Source organism: Pectinophora gossypiella, chromosome 7 (genome assembly GCF_024362695.1).
Source record: "Pectinophora gossypiella chromosome 7, ilPecGoss1.1, whole genome shotgun sequence".
Classification (NCBI taxonomy): Eukaryota; Metazoa; Arthropoda; class Insecta; order Lepidoptera; family Gelechiidae; genus Pectinophora; species Pectinophora gossypiella.
The window spans coordinates 11,159,045-11,178,932 of NC_065410.1; the positions used below are offsets into that span (position 1 = coordinate 11,159,045).

Genomic DNA, 19,888 nt, shown 5'->3' on the forward strand with positions numbered 1-19,888 from the left:
AGGGTCTTGAAATTGAAGAAAGAAAGAAAGAAACATTTATTACTCCCGGACACATAGACAGACAGGTACATTATACATCCAACACAGGACAGAAACTACACGGAAATCAATACACAAAAAAGAACACCAAGATCAAAAAGCATTAACAAAAAAAGAAAAATAAACCAAAATCATAAAAAATAATAATAATAATGAAATGAAATGGAAATTGCAAGGAGTGTGTGACTTCCAATGGAACGTATAAATTACTCACCTGGTATCACAGTTGAAGCCCAATCCTCTTGCGGCTGAGATTTTCAGAGACAATAGTTAACAATGGGGTTTGGATTTTAAAAGAACTTTCGGTCTACGACTACACAGGTTGTTTACTCGTATAAATAAGCTGTTTGCTCAACTCTTTCTTTTTTATTTCAGTTTAACCGCGCTAGACCCGGCTTTCCCTGCGTTCTACCCCGACGGCGTGGTGATGGAACACGTGTCTGCGAAAGATGCCGAGTTTGTTGACGTCATCCACACTGACGCCGGCGGGTACGGCGCGCCAGTCCGTACAGGCACCGTGGACTTTTGGCCCAACGGTGGGAAGAGCATCCAGCCCGGATGCCCACGCTTCGCCCCCATCCCACTCTCCGATGACAGTTAGTATTTCTTGGTCAATGAAGATTTTACAAAGGTTTTACCCCTAGGAGTTCAAATACCAATAGGAGTTATTTCCTGAAGCACTTGAGTGCCGTCCAGGGTATTTCCTCTGTAAGTGTGTTGATAAATATACCCATATAATTGTCTGGTTGAGATCGCTACGATAGTGACAACGCAAATCACTATAGTCCTATACCAATGAGTGAGCAATAAATAATACATATTCGTTAGTTTGCAAGCCGGCTTCGATAAGATGGAAACACATCTTAGATGCAAGTTTTGCATCCAAGACGTGTTTTTGTGCGGTTGGCATAACTGTATTGAAACTGCAAGCCGACTGAAATCCAACTGCTAATTTGCGGTTGTAATGTGGTTCTATCCAAGTCGAATTGCAATCTGTAATAGTTCTATAATGCTTTTTATCTTCAATATTTCCAGATTTGTGTAGTCATTGGCGATCGTGGAGATTCTATGCAGAGTCTGTGAAGACCCCTGAGGCTTTCCCGGCATCTCCGGCGGAGTCCTATGGCAAATTCAGAGAAAACCCCACCCCGGAGAGCGGCATGATCTACATGGGCTTCAACTGTGATACTAGGTGAGTAATTTATTTATTTTCGTGAAGTATTTCCGGCTTCAACTCGCGTGCGTAAATATATACCTGTCTCATTCTGCAATTAACAAGTTCTGATGTGCTACATGAAATGGTTATTATATTTTCGAGTGTGACTTGAAGGTGAGCTATTCAAAAATAAGGCCCCAGGTAAACAATGCACAGAATTCCAAAGGTGCTTTGTTTTTACACAATAGATATACTACTTATAACCTGTGTAGTGGATAGACTTTCATTTAATTATTCTAAGGTTCTTTTTTGGAATGCCTAATTTGACTATCTGGTTTATCTATACACTTACTGTATTATGCAATAAACTATCCCAACAAAAACATTTTCATGTAAAAATTTTGCCAAGACGAGATCATATCGATCACAATGTCAAAAAGTCATGAGATCTCATGTAGCGCCCAGTTTCTAACTCTACACGTCCTAATTATACAAACTATAAGTGCATTATACAACTCTACACGTTAGGCAAAATATGGGGCTTGGCCGTTTGACCGCAGAGGGGTTAAAAAGGCCACATCGAAGCAATTCATCTAAATAAGCTATATTGCTATTTGACATTTGTTTGCATTGCGCACTTATTTTCATATGTGCAAATGTCAAATTGCAATATTGCTTTTTTAGATAATTTGCATCGATGAGGCCTTTTTAACCCCGGAGATCTCACTACAGAGGCATTTCTCGCTTGTTTCAAGCGCTTTATTAGTAGACAAGGCTTGCCCAGCGATGTGTTCTGCAATTACGGCGGTTGGTTCCGTGGAGCAAGGAACCAGCTTGCTGAACTGTCTAAGCTCAAAACTTCTATATATAAGTAGTTTCTTTTGAAGATTTTTAATTAGGCAAAGTTACTCACAGTTACTTTTTTGTTTCAGTGCCGAAGGATCATATTACTTAACGACAAACGCTCAATCACCTTTTGGAAAGGGCATTGATGGACTTTACCCGAAGAGTAAAAAAAAATAAAACAAATTATTCGTAAGCTTATACGTATATTAGGGTGAAATAAATATTAAAGAAACACAGGTAGCCACAAATGTATGTAATGGAAATTACTTACAACACATTCGTAGTTTTGAAATTACCATTCCTTGAGTTTTTTTTTATTTATAAAATTATACAATGATCTGTATCTACCTATGTTTTATATCGTCTTATTAATACTATTCAATAACTACCTACTCGTACGTCATCGTCCATTCAAAATAAATTACAAAGTTATGTCCATATATTTACTTATCTACAAGTTTCCTAAGACTAATTTGTCGATTTTTAACTAATGTGACTTTAGGCACTAAATGCAAAATTTTACGTAATAAATACTTACCTATGGAAAATTATGACGACAAGTGAAAGAAATGTTCATTTATCTGTTTCATTATTTATCACCAAAAGTAATTATATTTTTACAACCATATCCGTGGAGGCAATCGAAAGAAGAGATTTTACATATCGCAAACAGACTTTACACGATTTTAGAAGATTTTACAATAAAATTTACAAGTTGAGATTGTTAAATATTCGCAACATTTTTCTTAACGTCCTGTCATCCTTGTATTTCATTTTAAAATCAGGAATTTGTCATAAAATTAATTAGCAAGTATTATAACTTAAGCTAAACCCTTGCCTTACATAGAATGTATTGATAACGCACAATATAATGTGTAAGTATTGAGTTATATAATGTATAGACGCAACTGGGTAGAATATGTATGATTGTTTGTAGTAGTAGAATAAAGTCAAATAGTTTAGCTCTACATTAATCAAACTACAATTCTATATGTCGGACAAAGTCTTGTGTACTATAAAGTAGCAGAAATATAAAACAAAAAAATAATAAAAATTAAGTATATTGTATAGAAGACCTTTGTAACTTACAGTTTTCATTTGTCAAAAAGAGTTAATATAGTTATTATTATTGGCTTATATATGCAATTATTATTGGGCGGAAGGCAAGAGGGAAACCACTGTACTATATTTCCCTAAGAAAGCAGCACCGACAAGAGCGTGGCTCTTAAATTAATGATTATGATAATTCATCATCACCAGCCCATTAACTTCCCCACTGCTGGGGCACGGGCCTTCCCTATGGATGGATAGGGAGATCGGGCCTTAGACCACCACGCGGGGCCAGTGCGGATTGGTGGTTATCAACGAATGCTAATGCAGCCAACCAACAGCTTAACGTGCCTTCCGAAGCACGGAGGAGCTCGAGATGAAAACTTTTGTTTTGTGGTCACCCATCCTATGACCGGCCATTGCGAAAGTTGCTTAACTTCAGCAATCGCAGACCGAGCGCGTTAACCGCTGAGCCACCAAGGTCCTCAATTATGATAATTATTACGATCTAATTAATAATTACTTTGATGTATGAACTGAACAACACAGAGAACAGTCCAAAAAAGGCAATACAAATATTAAAGTTCTTACTGGTGTTCACGGATCATATTAGAAATATTGACCACAAAATTATATTTTTGCAAACAAATCGGTGGGTTGATCCCCTGAAATTTATCCCCTCAAAAGTTTAACTTTCACACGTCCTCTGTTCTATTATCTTTTTTAAAATCATTTATTTTTAAATTCACTCTATTAATTTAAAGATGTCCTTCAAAAAAAAATTAATATTGATTAAACTGGAAACCAATGGGCACCTATTACATGCCGAAAGTACTATTTTTATTTGTTGTATCAATGTTACGGCACCAGTGGGTAGTAACCCCAAATCCACTCATCACTTTTGATGTAACTATTTGTATATTTCGTTAGAACGGCGTTCAAACTTAGCCAGAATCGTATTATCACAATGAAACACACAATATTGTATTGTTATTTTAGACTATTGTCTAAATGTTTGGCATTCCTTCAATGAGGGATTTTCCAGGCTATGTTCCTTAAAAACAAATTTAGATGGCGCTGTAAAGATATTCCTTCGGTTATCCTTCGAATTTCGTGGATAACAGACATATGCATCTTTTTTTTGGGTATTAATATGACCCTTTTTATTACACCTAGGCACAATTACATCTTTAAATAAAGAGAAGCAACATAATTCTGTACATAATGTTATATATAACTTCATAATATGATCGAAATATCAAGCTATAATTGGTTATATATATATACAATACAATATATTATGCTTCTGCCATTACATTGTAGTTTTGAATAATTATGTACCCGAGTTATGAGAAAATAGGTAATTATCACGTTATATCTCGACAACGCCATATATATTATTTTCGCGGAATGTAGCCCGGACAGGCCTTCATCGAAATAAGTATTTTACTTTTCTCTTAGCTATCCTAAGGTGACACATCATGTAACTAGATATTTAGGTACTTAATGAAGCTTTAATTTTATTGGTTTTGTTAATAAAATTGATCATTATGACGAAAGGTATATTAGAATATTAAACACCAGTTGTAACTTGTTCGCTGTTTTAAGTTTATTTTTTATTTTGTCATGCTGCAGGTAAATAAAGCGATTTGTGAGAATAAGTTTATCTTTTAATAACACTATACCTACCCATTGTTGAAAATCTTACAGGTCTATCTACAGATGAAAGAACAACTTTCAACGGAAACTATTTTTTTTTTATTTTACATTATTTAAATGATCCAATTATTACGCTACAACTTCCATCCTTCCTTCTTCTATAAAGATATGTAACGGAAAGAAGTAAGGAGGAATGATTGCATCTATATTCAATCGATAGACATTGATAGATCGACAACTACCAATAGTATCGATAGATTGTTATCATTATTACTAAAAATACTATCCATATTATTAAAGACATATGTAAAGCTTTTTTAAAGCAGCTTTTCATTTACAGCGAAAAATAGGAAGTGATATTGAAGCTTCGTGATGTCTAGTTTTCAAACTTACTAATAGCGCTCTTTAACAACCACCAGTCAAGTTTTATTCTACTTAATTTGGGTACGTAACTACAATTTTTTCCGAAATCATATTTTGTATCATGTTAATTGGTAATATGTTAATACTCTTACTGCAAACCAACCATTTCGAAGTTTGCTATTAACACCGTTACATAATTAATCATATTCATATTCTCCTTCGACTTTCTTTGGCCTGACTCGTTTGTTATTTTTATTTTTACGGCGTAATCCTGCTTTTTGGTTTCTTTTTCTTTCTAATTGAGTTGATTTGGAAGTTCCAAACTCTTTACGCTTTACTTTCCTGACAGGTTTCTTAAAATTGTTACGTTTTGTAAGCTTCTTAAATTCTATAAACTCATTGGCTGTTCTTACTTTCATTTGTTTGTTATTTCGGTTATACCTTACAATTTTAGTACGTTTGGAATCCCAATTGTTATTTTTAGCTCTGCTGCGTTTTTGTTTACTAATTTTTGATTCATACACAGCTCGTCGTCTTTTCAATCCAGTTTCCATATTTTCAATACTGTCATCTTCAATTTTGAACCGCACATAACGTTTCGGCACGTCATAGTCATCACTTACAGGTCTCTCTCTTTGTGATATGCCCATATGTTGTGACTCCTTAATTTTTTGTCGAGGTTGCTTTCCGCCTTTCTTCTTTTCTTTCTTTCTTTTTCTCAGTACTCTCTTTGGTGTAATTGGTGATTCAGATGTAGATGAACCACCACTGGCAGACGGGATTGTTGGCGGTGGTGGTGGGGGTGGCCCTGCTTGGTTAGATGGTGGTGCAGGTCCTGAATCTGGTAGCGAACCGTCCGGAGGTACAACGTCTGTTGAATTACCCGACGACGATGAATCACCAGGAGAGAAGAAGTTATCCCACTCTCTTTTTATATTGTCAAGAATGCGCAACTTCTCGTCTACTTCATTCAACACAAGATAGCTGCCGTACGTCAACACACCCGTCAAAAGGAATCTGAAAAATACATTTGGTATAAAGAAGTCACTTTATTTAAATTCAATTTTATTTTATTTTATTTAGAATTCACATTATTACATTGCCTACACTTTGTACAAGTAACTAGATAAAGTACTACCTTAATCAACAAAAAAATAAAAAATAATTATTAGTTATAGGCTTGCTACAAGTTATATGCGTGCGTTAGAAATGATTAGTGGACTTGCGCTGTGTAAGTGAAGTGGACGTCCATTAAAACAAATCATTCTCAACACTTGATCATAGGAAAGAGCAATCAGATAAAATTACCGTAAAATACTTCCTTATGTAATACGAATATTTACAACTTTAAAATACAGTCATCTCGTTACTCGTCTCGATATTCGTGAAATTCTCCAGTCGTGTTGTACAGTAACATGGTGGCTGTTGTTTTCACAGGTCCACCTTGGTTTTCTATGGACGCTTTGTATATTTCAACAACAAATTTAGTTGTCCAGAATAATGTGAATGCAAACGCCCCAAGTAGCAGTACTCTGGAAGGAAATGTAACGACTGCTCACACACATTTGATGGTGTCAACCTCATTGTTGGCATCTTTCATCAACAAAACTAACATTCAATTAAATCTAAATTCTATCTGGTTTATCTCATAGTCATTCCACTAGACCCATTATAAATATATGTTTTTTTTCTTTATGACTCAAGAATGTTTGTGATACCGCAGATCAGTATGTGATTGTCTAAGAGCAACTTCAACGTCATCCTCGTCCGTGGCCTACGCTGTTGCGTCGTCGCATCGACGTGCACTCGCCGTCAGAATTTTCACAATATCATCATCCTCATAAAATCCCACATTGAAGCACATTTGTTAAAGAATGCGCAAACAAGCATTTAACAGAATGAAATACATTTTCAAAACCAAAAATATTTCATTAAAAATCAGGAAACGTTTGGCGCATTTCACTTTATGGAAATGAAACGTGGACTATTGACACAGAGATACACAGAGAGGTTGGAATCATTTGAGATGTGGTTTTGGTGAAGGATGGACGATATAAGCTGGACTAAAAAGGTCAAATGAAAAACTGATGAAAAGGGATGAAGAAAAAAGAATCATAATAGAGAGTTTAGAGAACCGAATAGGAAATATTACCACAACATGACACCTGATACGAGGATCCATTTATAAAGAACAACATAGAAAGAAAAATTGAAGGCAAGAGAAGTAGGCAACATTTCTAAAAAATAAAAGAGAAGGTGCAAGTCGTGTCGTATCAGGAGGTGAAGGATTTGGTGGAAAGAAGAGAGCAATGGCAATTACTCCACCAACAAGAGCGCAGCTCTTAAATAATGAGTAAGTGTAAGTATGCGCAATTGTAAAATGAAATTGAAATATTGCTTTTTAAATGAATTGCTTCAATGTGGCGTTTGTAGACCCCCAGAACTCATGCCGCATTGTCATTGTGTTAGAGTGAAACGGCATTAGTCAGTGATTGCCAACTCAAATTAATGCAACATGCAAACTAGTGACGTCAAATTACGTGTTTAAGTACTTGTGCAGTTATTACGAATATTAACGTTATAAAATATATATACTTACAGTCCAGCCATAACTTTTAATTATTTAGCACTTGGTAGGAAATACAATCAGGTTTGGTACGAACTGTTGAACAGAACCTCCAGTGAGTGTGCGCCGGTGAGCACTACCAAATCGCTCAACCTTTTCATAAGGTAAACTATTCATTGTTCATATTTATCAACAATCACTCGTTATATCAATAACAGGGCCCTAATATTATTCTAAGACATCGATCATACTCTATGTCTCTTATACGAAAGTATGACCTATTGTATACATTTGGTTTTAAAATACTACAAACAAATAGACGGGTGGTTCGACAATTTGATTGGTATGTTTAATCTGTGGTCCGTTTCATAAACAGCCCGTTTCTTACTGCCAGGCGCAGGTCTTCTATACTAATGTTATAAAAAAAGTAGTAAGTTATAAAAAAAAGTAATAACATAAAAAAGTAATAAAAGTAACTGTTATAAAAAAAGTAGTAAGTAGAGCCTAATTAAATCTGAAACTATTGAAATTCACAATGATTAATCGAATAGCCATAGCCATGTTGCAAACGATTATGACAATCGTTAATCGACAGTGACAATGATAGGAATGTATGGCACTGACTTACGTCAATTGAATTGTTTGAATGGTATTAACTTATGTCGCCTTATGGCGATATGTCAATCCACAAATCATAGAAATAAGGGAGATATGCCCTCAACACTAATTTAAACGAGTCGACATGTCGCTAATTCAAGTCGACGTGAGAAGCGACTGCACCCAGGCGTTCACAGCATAGCAGTGAATAATTATAGACAGTTTTATAATCGATGCCTTATTAATACAATATACTCGTTTTGTGCATATTTCCGTCCTACCGGCTACACTCTCGCGGCATCTCTCCACAATAAGAACTCTGTGTGTCAATCTCGTATATTTAATCACTGTCAGTTAACTCGTCCCAGATCGTATCGTTAGTAGTAAATATAATATTTATTTTGTTAAACAGCAAAGAGAAACCAATAAAAAATCTTACAGCAAAAATAATACGTAGGTATATAAGGTATAGATGAAAACCGTGAAAAAGAAGCCTTTTGAAATTATATTACAAGGAGTGTAATAAAATTATGACTATTAAATTACAGTCACATAAAAAAAGTTTAAAATATAATAAGTACCAAGTACATATTATCATCATCAGGCCTCATATATCTTTTCCAGATGATTTATATAGTGTCTAGGAGGCATAAGTATGTATAATAATACTATAATATCTGTTAATTACTTTGTACTTACAATACAATAAATACTAGACAAATTTTGAAAATACTGCTTTTATACTTTACCTGTTTTTATAGGTTTCTATATACATATATTATTTTTATTCTGGAATGCAAACAAGTATTAGTAAATTAATTTAAAGATTCCCAACCCTAAACAACATTAGAGCGCCATATTACAGAATTTATATAGACCAACCATATTTAATAAAAAAAATTACAAACCAACATGCAATTACTTAAATACTAGAAAAACATTTTTACCGTCGTCCGATAATGTTATAACTAAATGTTTTAGATCTGTCTTTATTTAAAAAAGTAATAAGAATTTCATAATTTATCATGCACCTAGTACTCAACCCAATTCTAAATATTACTAGTCAAATAAGATACTTTTTACGAAACGTCATAACGATAGTTTTCTGCGGAGTTTCTTTTTTCTTCTTTTTTAATTTAATAAATTAATATAATAATATTTATTATAAATAAATCGTACTTATACGTTAATGAGTACCTATAAAATTATATTGTATTTAATCGATGGTATAAATATTATCTGTCAACGAATTAATATACTTAGCTTATTTATTTTACAAACAAAATGTATGACGGATGCCTTATCCAAGATGACATTGTAAAAGTAAGTAATAACTATAGTAACTAGAACTATAATAAATTGCATTGAAAAACATGAGTGTCTCTTCTAGATAATTTAAAACAGTAATATAAAAAAATACAACGAATTCACGCTGATACCTTAAAAACACTATCTTTAATACTATTTTCTCTCTAGCGTGGTGCGTATTACAGCAAGACAGAAATATAGAGTACAACCTAATGCTAAAGAGACAAATAGGTACCAAGACAATGTACAATTCTGACAGCAGCAGGGCTAACATGCGTAACGTGATAAAATTATCGATCGCTTCAAAAAAAACTGTCGAAATAGATAAGTAAGTAGGTATGTTTTACAACAGCAAAGAGCGGAAGCGCCAGTCGCAGTCTGTGTTTTTCTTTTTTCATTGATAGCTCGGAATCTTCGGTAGGCATTCACTAAGTAACTGAGATTGAGGTCAAATGTGAACCTTTTACAATAAAAAAACTGTAAGTAACTAATCATAAATTTTCCCGGAGCTTCGTTCCTTTTGTTATTTTGAATTTTTTTACCAGTTTTTAATAATAATAATGGCTTTTATATTCGCATGTTGAGTAAATTCTCCGTCATGTTGACTATAGGCAGCTCATTATTCACTTGGTCTAACTCCAATAAGTATCTTGTACCTAACAACAGGGTTGCCATCAGGGCTGTAGTCAAAAGTACCCTGAAACAATAACACCTATTAATTTATCATTGTTTTACTTAGATGTTTCATAATATCGTATTAATTAGGTGTATCTTATACAGAACGAAAACTTTAAGGGATGATTCAGACCATGATTATGTCATATCAAGTGGAACTTTCCGTCGCAAAATTAATGTTTTTTTTTAGTTTTTTAAATTATTATTATTTATGGGAAGTAGATCCTTGTATCAACTTTCAAGTAGTAGTTTTAGTCAATCCTAGGCCAGAGTACATAGGTAGTCAAACGCCGAAAGTAAAATAATTCGTTTCGGTCTTTGCCTAGTCTATCCTAGTCAAAGATCGATTTATTCCTTCCTTGCAATCAATGAGCAGCAATAGTTTTACTATTTACCCGCTCGAAGGGTCTTTTTACCTTACCTACTGTAACGAGACTTTATTTATGTCCGTTTGTCCGTCTGTCATAATTTTAAAGGGTTGTTTGTATCTGTTGGATCGTAAAAGATCGTAAAAACAGTTTAAAACCAACAAATATTAAAAATAACAAAAACTTAATCAGGTATAAAGAGGGTTTTTTTTCTTGTGTATAGTATACATACACCCACCCCTATCTCATGTCATACCCCTATTACAGCGACCCTATTGTCATTAACCGAGCATATATCCTGGAAACCATGTGATATCGGTTATGATCCAAACATGGATCAAACTCAAATTAAGTAGTTTAGAGCTCAAAAACAACCAGCAATCTATGTTGTGTTGAACAAATAAAATGCATTTTAAATAGCATCTTAATCACAAACTCTAAAAATAAAATAATCATTTTTAAAACCCAAATTACATAAAATAATACAAATAGGCACTTACAGTCCAACTACAGCCATGGCAAAAGTTTTATAACCTTATAAAAAAGTATTACATCGACCTTTAACTTCAAAATATTCTTTACAACTAGAAGTTGAAGTGGCTACTGGGATTTTACGTGTTTATGAGAGTGTCAGAAAGCAAAAATGTTTATTTCCTCGTGTTTAATAACATTGTTCGAACCTCGTTCGAAGCACCTTAAAGTGACTAAGTAACTACTTTTAAAACCTAGAGGATTGATTTACAATCGTTTGAAAACTTTTACTAAATCCAGACGCACTCAGAAATTCAATGTTCTGTCACGGTCCCTTAATAGGCATGCACATCCCCGAAGTAGTATGCAAAGAGAGTATACATTGTTCATTTATGTGCTTTAATTAAAGAGAGTATATACAGGATGTAAGTAACATCGTAACGAATACCGAGGAGAATGATTCAGATCATGAGTCTGAGTTGATATCAAGTGTATTTTCCTGTCAGAAAACTCATGTCATTTTATGTACTTTTGGGACGGAAAATTCCACTTGGTATCAACTTAGAATCATGGCCTGAATCATCCCTCAAAGTTTGCGATACAATGTCGTGTAGAAGGACATACCAGATTGTTCCAATTGATTCATCTCAAACCCGTAAAGGCTTATAACAAATAAAACTGCCCGTCCATCCTTTTCGCCACCACTGAGTGCATGCTGATTTATATCAGTCAATTGTTACTGATTTAGTTAGAGTGTAAGCCCGATGCATCTTAAGACTTCACTTAAACGTTATAACAAGTTTATAAGTGTTCGAAGCACATTCACTGTGTCAATAATACAACATAACGTCTGGGCTATCTTCGGTTGTATTATCGTTAGGAGGGTAAGTTCTCGTGGGTGGCGGAGGCACCTTTAGTGCCCACCACATTGTTGCCCAATATGCAGCAAACGCTAGCATACAGCCAATTAACAAACTGAAATTAAAAAGCAAAAAATATAATTACACAAATACAATACTTACACAAATACTTCATTGCACGAAAATAAAAAAATAGAAATATTTACAAAAAAACTCTTAACTAAGTACGTAGCAAATGGCGGCCTTATCGCTTAAAGTATTTATATTATTTATGAGTAAGAGTTATTGAGGACAGAAGAGACAAGATGATTGGATACTTAATGAGACACGACAAATATATTAAAAACATCATAGAAAGGAAGCTAGAAGGAAAGAGAGGAAGGGACTGACCACGTAAAGTTTACATGGAACAGATCAAAGAGAAGGCGAATGTCGTGTCTTGTAAGGAGGTCAAATTAGGGGCCTTTGATAGACAAGAAAGGAGAATGTAACACCAACCAGAGCGTGGCTCTTAAATTAATGATGATTATATTAGTGTATGTCCCAGCCGGATTATATCCGCCGATTAAAATCCGTGGGGTCAAAAATATTTCACCAGGTAAAATATTATAAAAATGTTAAACTAGAAATAGAAGCCGGAGTCTAAGGAGATCAGAAATCCATCTATACAATTATACATTTTCTTTATGACTTTTCGTAAAAAGTATCAAATTTGACTAAGGTGTAAAAATAGCCCATTGCGACACGTTGTACAATATGGCGGCCCACGTTTAGCCCCATTGTATAAAATTTAATACCGCCAAATTAACTGTCTTTCGAAACAAAACAAAACAATGTTTAATTGAAAATCAATTTTAATAATAGAAATGGTAAGTAAGAGTACTGGTAGTTGTAACTAGCAATAAAGTATGTTCAAGTCACTGTTAACTTAACATTTTAATGGCGCATTTTTTGTACTCGGCGTCAATAATAATATTGTTGATAGACATTTTCAACGCCGCGAGTGTTAAAAATGGGAACTAAGAAAACTGCCAAAGAGACGGCTATCGACCAGCTACTACATTACGGCTAGCCGTGTTAGAGAATGTAAAGCACCAAATATATTGTGGGAACTTTCATTTAACTGTACTTATTCAATCCAGCTAATGGGTGACCCGCCAGATTACAAAATGACCTGTTTTTGACAACGGATAGCCGTAATGGAATATACGACCCGACTGAGAAGTTGCGTATAAATTTTTGTTAATTCAAATCTGTTGAGTTGTTTTTGGTTGCAGATTTATAAGCACGATTAAAATGTTTTCAAACAGCTCTGCTAACACGTCAATAACTAACTAATAAGTTCTTAAAAAGCGGCAACCACGGCTTTGGGTGCCATTTTAGAACAATAATTTCGCTCGCAAGTTCATTGTGAACGGAGGAAAGGCGTAAAAGAAAAAAACATCCAAGTAAATAGTAGATAAATATTCACAAAATCTTAATAATTTTACGACTGGTTTTATCACTCTTATGAGTACAAAATGAATTCAAGCCGAAATTAAAACATAAAATTTCTACTTTTCTTAATTAAAATAAAGGTATCTACACCTACGCGTCTATTAAAACAATACATAGAAAACAGTCTTTTGATTTTTTTGTAAGATATTTTAACTAGCAAGCTCTAAGTAATAGTAATTAAGTCTAAAATAAAGCGCAAACTCCCATTCGGCTTGCTTATTAGACAAAATTAAATACTATTCGTCTTGAGCATATTTCGAAATTGCTCCTGGAGTTATTGTTACATCCTATGATTATTGAATTATCAATTACATCAGTATAATGAGCCTTTTGTGTACTTATTAGATATTTGCGAATGCTATTAGGTAATACTGTTTTAGAATTTTTGTAAAGGATATTTTGTAACCTTCTGTGTTATATGAAAGAATTTCATGCACATTGGTTATAAATGTTATAATATATCATTGTTCGTAGAATGAAGATGATCTAGCCGCAGGGTTTACTGTGTTTATCGACGATTTTAGTCCTGTTGCTGCTATGGTTGCTGCAACGTTTTCAAAGAGCTGGGGGTTTTCAAAAGGCCACATCAAACCAATTCATCTACATAAACATAAACTGCCTTTATACGTCCCACTGCTGGGCACAGGCCTCCCCTCAATCAACCGGAGGGGGTATGGAGCATACTCCACCACGCTGCTCCACTGCGGGTTGGTGGAGGTGTTTTTACGGCTAATAGCCGGGACCAACGGCTTAACGTGCCCTCCGAAGCACGGAATCATCTTACTTTTTCGGACAATCAGGTGATTCAAGCCTGAAAAGTCCTTACCAAACAAAGGACAGTCTCACAAAGTGATTTCGACAATGTCCCCATCGGGAATTGAACCCGGACCTCCAGATCGTGAGCCTAACGCTCTAACCACTAGACCACGGAGGCTGTTCAGTGGTAGAATGCTCGCCTGCCAATTCATCTAAATAAGCAATATTGCAATTTAACATTAAAATGTAACTTTTGCAAATGTCAAATTGCAATTTTCTTTTTTAGATGAATTGCTTCTATGTGGTCTTTTTTTAACCCATATTGTGTGCTGAGCCTACATCGCGTTGTGCCCAGCTCCTTCGTGTTGAATGGACTCATCATCGGTTTGCGATTCAATCCATGATTCCTTTAGTTTGATTTTTTCACTGAGGAAAATGTATTCGTCGTCTGCTTCTTTTTTGGAATCTTAGGTAGTTGTAAGTGGTCTTCTCTAAATTCCGTGCTAGATTTATCAATAGCTCTAGCCGTTTTTAAAACTTCGGACAACTCTTCGAAGAGGAAATTATTGACTTTTGCGTTTTGCACTTATTCTCTGACAGCTCCCAAGGGAAAATGCTGCCTTTTACATTTAGTTTGGGTACTTTTGATTGAAACAGCAGTGTGCATATGACGTAAAATTAAACTTTTAATAAATAAATTATAAAGAGATTTGTTGTCATAAAAAAATACACGACCAACCAACTTGCTCTTTTCAGTTTATGAGATCACTGTAATTTTTGCAGTTAGTTGTAAAACATATGCGAACCAGTAATTATATACTTCATTTTTCAACACATCTCATCTAACACCCCTTTACCATATTGGGATATCGATCGAACAGCATTGAAACGATATTTGTCCTAACACTATCTGTAATAAATCTAAACAAAAATAGGTACAAAAATAGTATTTATGTAAACATTTTAAGCATAATAAAAGCAATATAAACTCAAAAGTTACACTTCAACTAATTTACCAATAATATAACGCAACATGCTTAGAACAATAACAATTTATTTCAACATTTATTATAAAGGTGAATATTATGTCGCAGCCAGATTGTATAATTCACTGTATAACATTCCGACTAGCAGTTTTCAAATCCGGCGGGTTAGTCAACAGACAGGCGGATTGAATACGGCAAAATGAAAGTACGCCGTATGTGTTCTCTAACACGCCTAGACGTATTGTATTACAGCGAGTCAATGGCAATGCCCGCCTCTTTAGCAGTTTTAGTTCCCATTTTTAACCTCGCAGCAATTTGCTGACTGAATTTCAACAGTAAATTCCTAGCATCATCCCGTTTTTCACAGGGTCCGCTTACCTAACCTGAAGATTTAACAGGTCCGGTTTTTTACAGAAGGGACTGCCTGTCTGACCTTCCAACCCGCGAAGGGAAAACCAGCCCAATGCAGGTTAGGTCACATACTTCCGAAAATGCATTTCTCGGGAATGTGGGTTTCCTCACGATGTTTTCCTTCATCTCGGAGCACGTGATAATCATTTATGATCCAAACATGAATTTGAAAACAAATTCGACAATCATTGGTTTAGGGCTATGCTGGATTCAAACCTGCGACTTCAAAGGGAGAGGCAAGCGTTCTACCAACTGGGTACCACGGCTCTCAACACAAACAAATTACTTTTAAAAATCGTGTGAGTAAATGCTGCGCAAGGTACCAAAATGACAACCACTTATGTATACATCAAAGCTAGGGTGAGATATTTAGACGATGTGTGGCTCAAGAATATAATTATTGAATTATCTATAATCGTATACTGTAAAATAACATACCAAATTGTTTCAGTTGATCCTTTTAAAACCCATATGTGCTCATAACAATAAAATTGCCACTTCATCCTTATTTTTCTGATGTGCCACCCTGAGTGCTTAGCGGCTTATATCCGTCAGTTATTAATCTTCTATCGTCTGGGTTGTGAAGTGGAAAACCGACCTCAACAAACCTAGTGTCAAGGTTATTATGAGCCGCCAAAGGTCAAATGTCAGTGATTTATTATGTTGTGGTGGTTACACGAGCACTCGTATCTTAAGACTTTTCACACGAATGTTATAACAAGTTTATAAGTGTCCGAAGCATATTCACGGCGTCAATAATATAACATTACATTCAGGGAATCAACTGTCGTAGTCTCCTCCACCGTGGTCATTGTCGGCGCTGGTGGCCCGGGTTTCATCAGTAACATTGTCACCCAATACGCACCGAACGCTAACATACAGCCAACTAACAAACTGAAATTGAAATGTATAATTTAACATTATTTATTTTAAGCGTGCTAATACGGCAACCAGAAGAAACTCAAAATTGTATAATTACACAATAAATATGTTGTCTTAAACACTTCCTACTTTTTTTCGAATTAGTACCAGTTACCGTTTTATTACAAAACGAACACTCGCCTATGCTTTATCTAACGATAAATCATATCCTTTGTATTTTAAAGCAATAAAGAGTGTACAAACAAACATCAAATAAACAATCAAGGTAATACCAGGTTTAAAATATAATCCGAGCCATTGGCAAGTCATAATAATCCTATGCAAAATTTGCGACTCTAGCGCGGTGACCGCAGAACTTCTCGCAAGTCAAGGCAAGATAAAGGCAAGAAATATATTTTCAAATTGTTCAACCTGAGTGTTATCGTTAGTCTTATTTTTGTAATAAAGCGGCCAGTGTTAGGATAAATCGTCACAGTGTTGTTCAATCGGTATCCCAATATCGTAAAGTGGTGTTAGGTGAGGTATGTGTCTTATCGTAACTGGGCCGCATATTGGTTAAAGATCGCAAATGATTTCACATAATGATTTGGAACGATGTCATTTAACATTAAAAGATAATTAACAAGCGATAAAATTATCGGAATTACGTAATAAGTTTTCGTAAAAAATATACCTTATAAATACTCAATAATTAATATCCCAATATGCTGAAATACTTTAGAAAGATCCCTCGAGCCGTCGACATGCAGCGTATTGCACGTGCAAAGGGTTTGTGCAAAAGTTTTCCCATAACATAACATATAACATAAAATTGACATACATTCAGCATACAATTAGTTAAAAATCAATCATTTATTCGAATATCAATGGTACGTGAGTGCATAGGTATATCCTTGTCCTTTTTATTAGAGCTAGAAGAAGTGAATACGTTTACCGTGATACAAAGAGGTTTTAGTAATCACACATAAACACGATAACAGCAACTGCGCGGGGATAAGAGCAGCGACTGCGCATCGGCGGCAAACTAACTCCCGCAGCGCCACGCCGCGTCAACTGTTCAAATCTGATGTTCAAATCATTGTTTATTCAGCACTCAAAAGTTATACTATAAAAGTTTCCCTGAGTACCTGAATAAGTTTATAAATAGTAGGTAAAAAGACTTTATTTCGAGACATGATGATAGTGCATAGATTTACATAGAAACGCGCGAAATGCTCAGCCCGATGTCATCGTGTTTACGGCCTCATGACCATCACGCATTAAAATCACAACCACATACACCTCAAAGTCTCATGCTATTATAGACTACGCCGCCATCGCCATAATACTGTTTAAGTTTCACGCACATACACACACAGCGTAATAACATAAACTTATTTGTTTTCATAGCACTTCCGTGCTTAGGGAAACTCACAAAACATTCTGACTCGGACGCCCAGCTGCCAAATGTCCAGATGTCACATGCGAAGTTTTCGATCCGCCTGGTACCTAAATATAGGTACCCCACACTGCTGGACACCAGCATCCCCATCTATTAGGGAAGGTATGTTCCCGAGTCCGTTTATATGACCTAGTTATTGATTTTTAGGAAGTTTTACAAAAGCGCCAATCTATTCCTAAAACGCAAAGGGAAAACCAGCTCAATTACAGATTACAATCGACTATCTGATAAAGATTCCGAAACACGAAATCACTCACTTTTCAAACAATCAGGCGATTCAGCACTTTCCTTAATAAACAAGGTGAATCTCACAAAGATATTTTGTAAATGTTACCACCAGGAATCGAAACCGGGCCTCCAGGTCAAGAGTTGAACGCGCTCACTAGACCACGGAAGCTCCACCACTTTCCCCTCCATTACCCCTACCGCTTGTCATGACGCCTAGAGCTAATCGAACACACATTTACCAGCGGTAGATAAGCTTCGAGTGGCTGGTCATCACTCTTCACACAAAGCTTTGGCGCCAAGCGACAAGCCTTGAAGGGGCATAGTCTCTGGAAAAGGTCTTAGGGAAAAGAGATCCGGAAAGTTTACTATGCATAATATGTTTCGATCACAGTGCCCTGGTGTACACACTACTAGGCCGACTGCATACTATCTCGCCCCACTGCATTCTTTCTGCCTATTCAATCTTCTTCAAAACTAAAGTGAATGAGTGTCTATCACTTTAGACTATATTTTCACTTACCATCAGGTAAAATTGTGGTCCAAAGCAAACCTAGTTTTAATAAAAAAAAGCTTTCGTTCGAATTCATTTCCGCAATAGCTTTCAGCACAGCATTGTGTTTTCCCTTCATTACAATCTTCAAATATTTCAAATTACAATGTGTAACGTAGCTACTGTAAACCAAAATTCGTCGAACGCCACTGTACCATTATAGGCAAACCGTTTTTTTTTTTTTTTTTTTTTTTTTTTGACGTGACTTATTGTAGATTTGCCGCAGATGGCATTAACTACTTGGCCGGACAAATGGGGAGCGCTGAAGGCTCTCACCCGGTACAACGTTTAAGACAACAGGCCTGAGGGTGCCCAGTTGGGCGCGAACCTCGGCTCAGGGCGTCGTCTGAGAGGAAAAATATTTGAAAGAATTAATCGACCCTAGTGGGTCGATAGCGATAAGCGCTGAATGAGGGAAATCGTCGACCACGCCGGCGGGCCGTGCTACATTTAAATAGCCTTTGGAAACTTATTCTATCCTACTAACTTATCTAGCAACCATATTATCATCAACAACAAAATATAAATATCAAAATTCAATACAAAAACAAACTTCATACTCACAACGCGAGAGACATTATCCAGAGGATGGTATGTAGACTCACAAAATCCTAAATTATACCTCATATGCGACTAACATTGTAAAGGTACCCTCTGACCCGATTCTACCACAACAATGAATATATTGCTTAACGAGCCACGCCAGTGCTATAAAATCAATTCAGAGTTAAGCTATGATTACATTGGCCCCGATTCCTGCAGACACCTTCTAATTTTACTTTAAGTTATACCTGTCATTTTCTTATCCGCCTAAAAGGAAAGGGACGTATGATTGACAGCTCTTAATTTTAGGAAGAATGAGTAAATGAATGAATGACCCAGGCGTATCAAAAAAGTATCTCGCTCGTACGCAAACCGTTTGACGTGTGCTGTCAACTTAATTCTATCGGGTTATTGGCCAAAATTTTTAGACGGTTGTTTTAGATTTGTGCTTAAAATTGACGTGTGTTCCATAAATTTTATGCTTGTCGATTATCCGTCCCTTTCCTTTTCGGGGGATATCAAAATGAGAGATGTAAATTAAAATAAAATTAGATGGTATTTGCAGGAATTAGCACCGCTGACTAACTAACAAAGGCGGTCCGACCCAAATCTAGAGAATCTCGACCCAAGTCAAAA

At 35.6% G+C, this 19,888-nt stretch overlaps 1 protein-coding gene and 1 long non-coding RNA gene across 8 annotated transcripts in view; one reads left to right on the forward strand and one right to left on the reverse strand.

Moving 5' to 3' along the window:
* Window positions 1-4,752, forward strand: part of LOC126368459 (inactive pancreatic lipase-related protein 1) — a 30,291-nt gene extending 25,539 nt beyond the window's left edge. For all 6 annotated transcript variants that reach the window (XM_050012467.1, XM_050012468.1, XM_050012469.1 and 3 more), the window contains 3 exons: window positions 415-635; window positions 1,075-1,231; window positions 2,128-4,752. In XM_050012467.1, coding sequence (XP_049868424.1) covers window positions 415-635; window positions 1,075-1,231; window positions 2,128-2,218 — 469 coding nt within the window. In that variant the 3' untranslated portion in view covers window positions 2,219-4,752. The remainder of the gene's footprint in view (window positions 1-414; window positions 636-1,074; window positions 1,232-2,127) is intronic.
* Window positions 4,753-9,707: 4,955 nt separating this feature from the next.
* On the reverse strand, window positions 9,708-19,371 carry LOC126368537 (uncharacterized). 2 transcript variants are annotated; one of them, XR_007566602.1, is made up of 3 exons: window positions 19,274-19,371; window positions 11,723-12,073; window positions 9,708-10,281 (listed from the first exon to the last, which is right to left on the reverse strand). It is a non-coding gene; the product is annotated as an uncharacterized LOC126368537 (long non-coding RNA). The 2 variants fall into 2 exon arrangements; XR_007566601.1 differs by lacking the exon at window positions 19,274-19,371 and adding an exon at window positions 16,047-16,251.
* Between the last annotated feature and the right edge of the window lie 517 nt (window positions 19,372-19,888).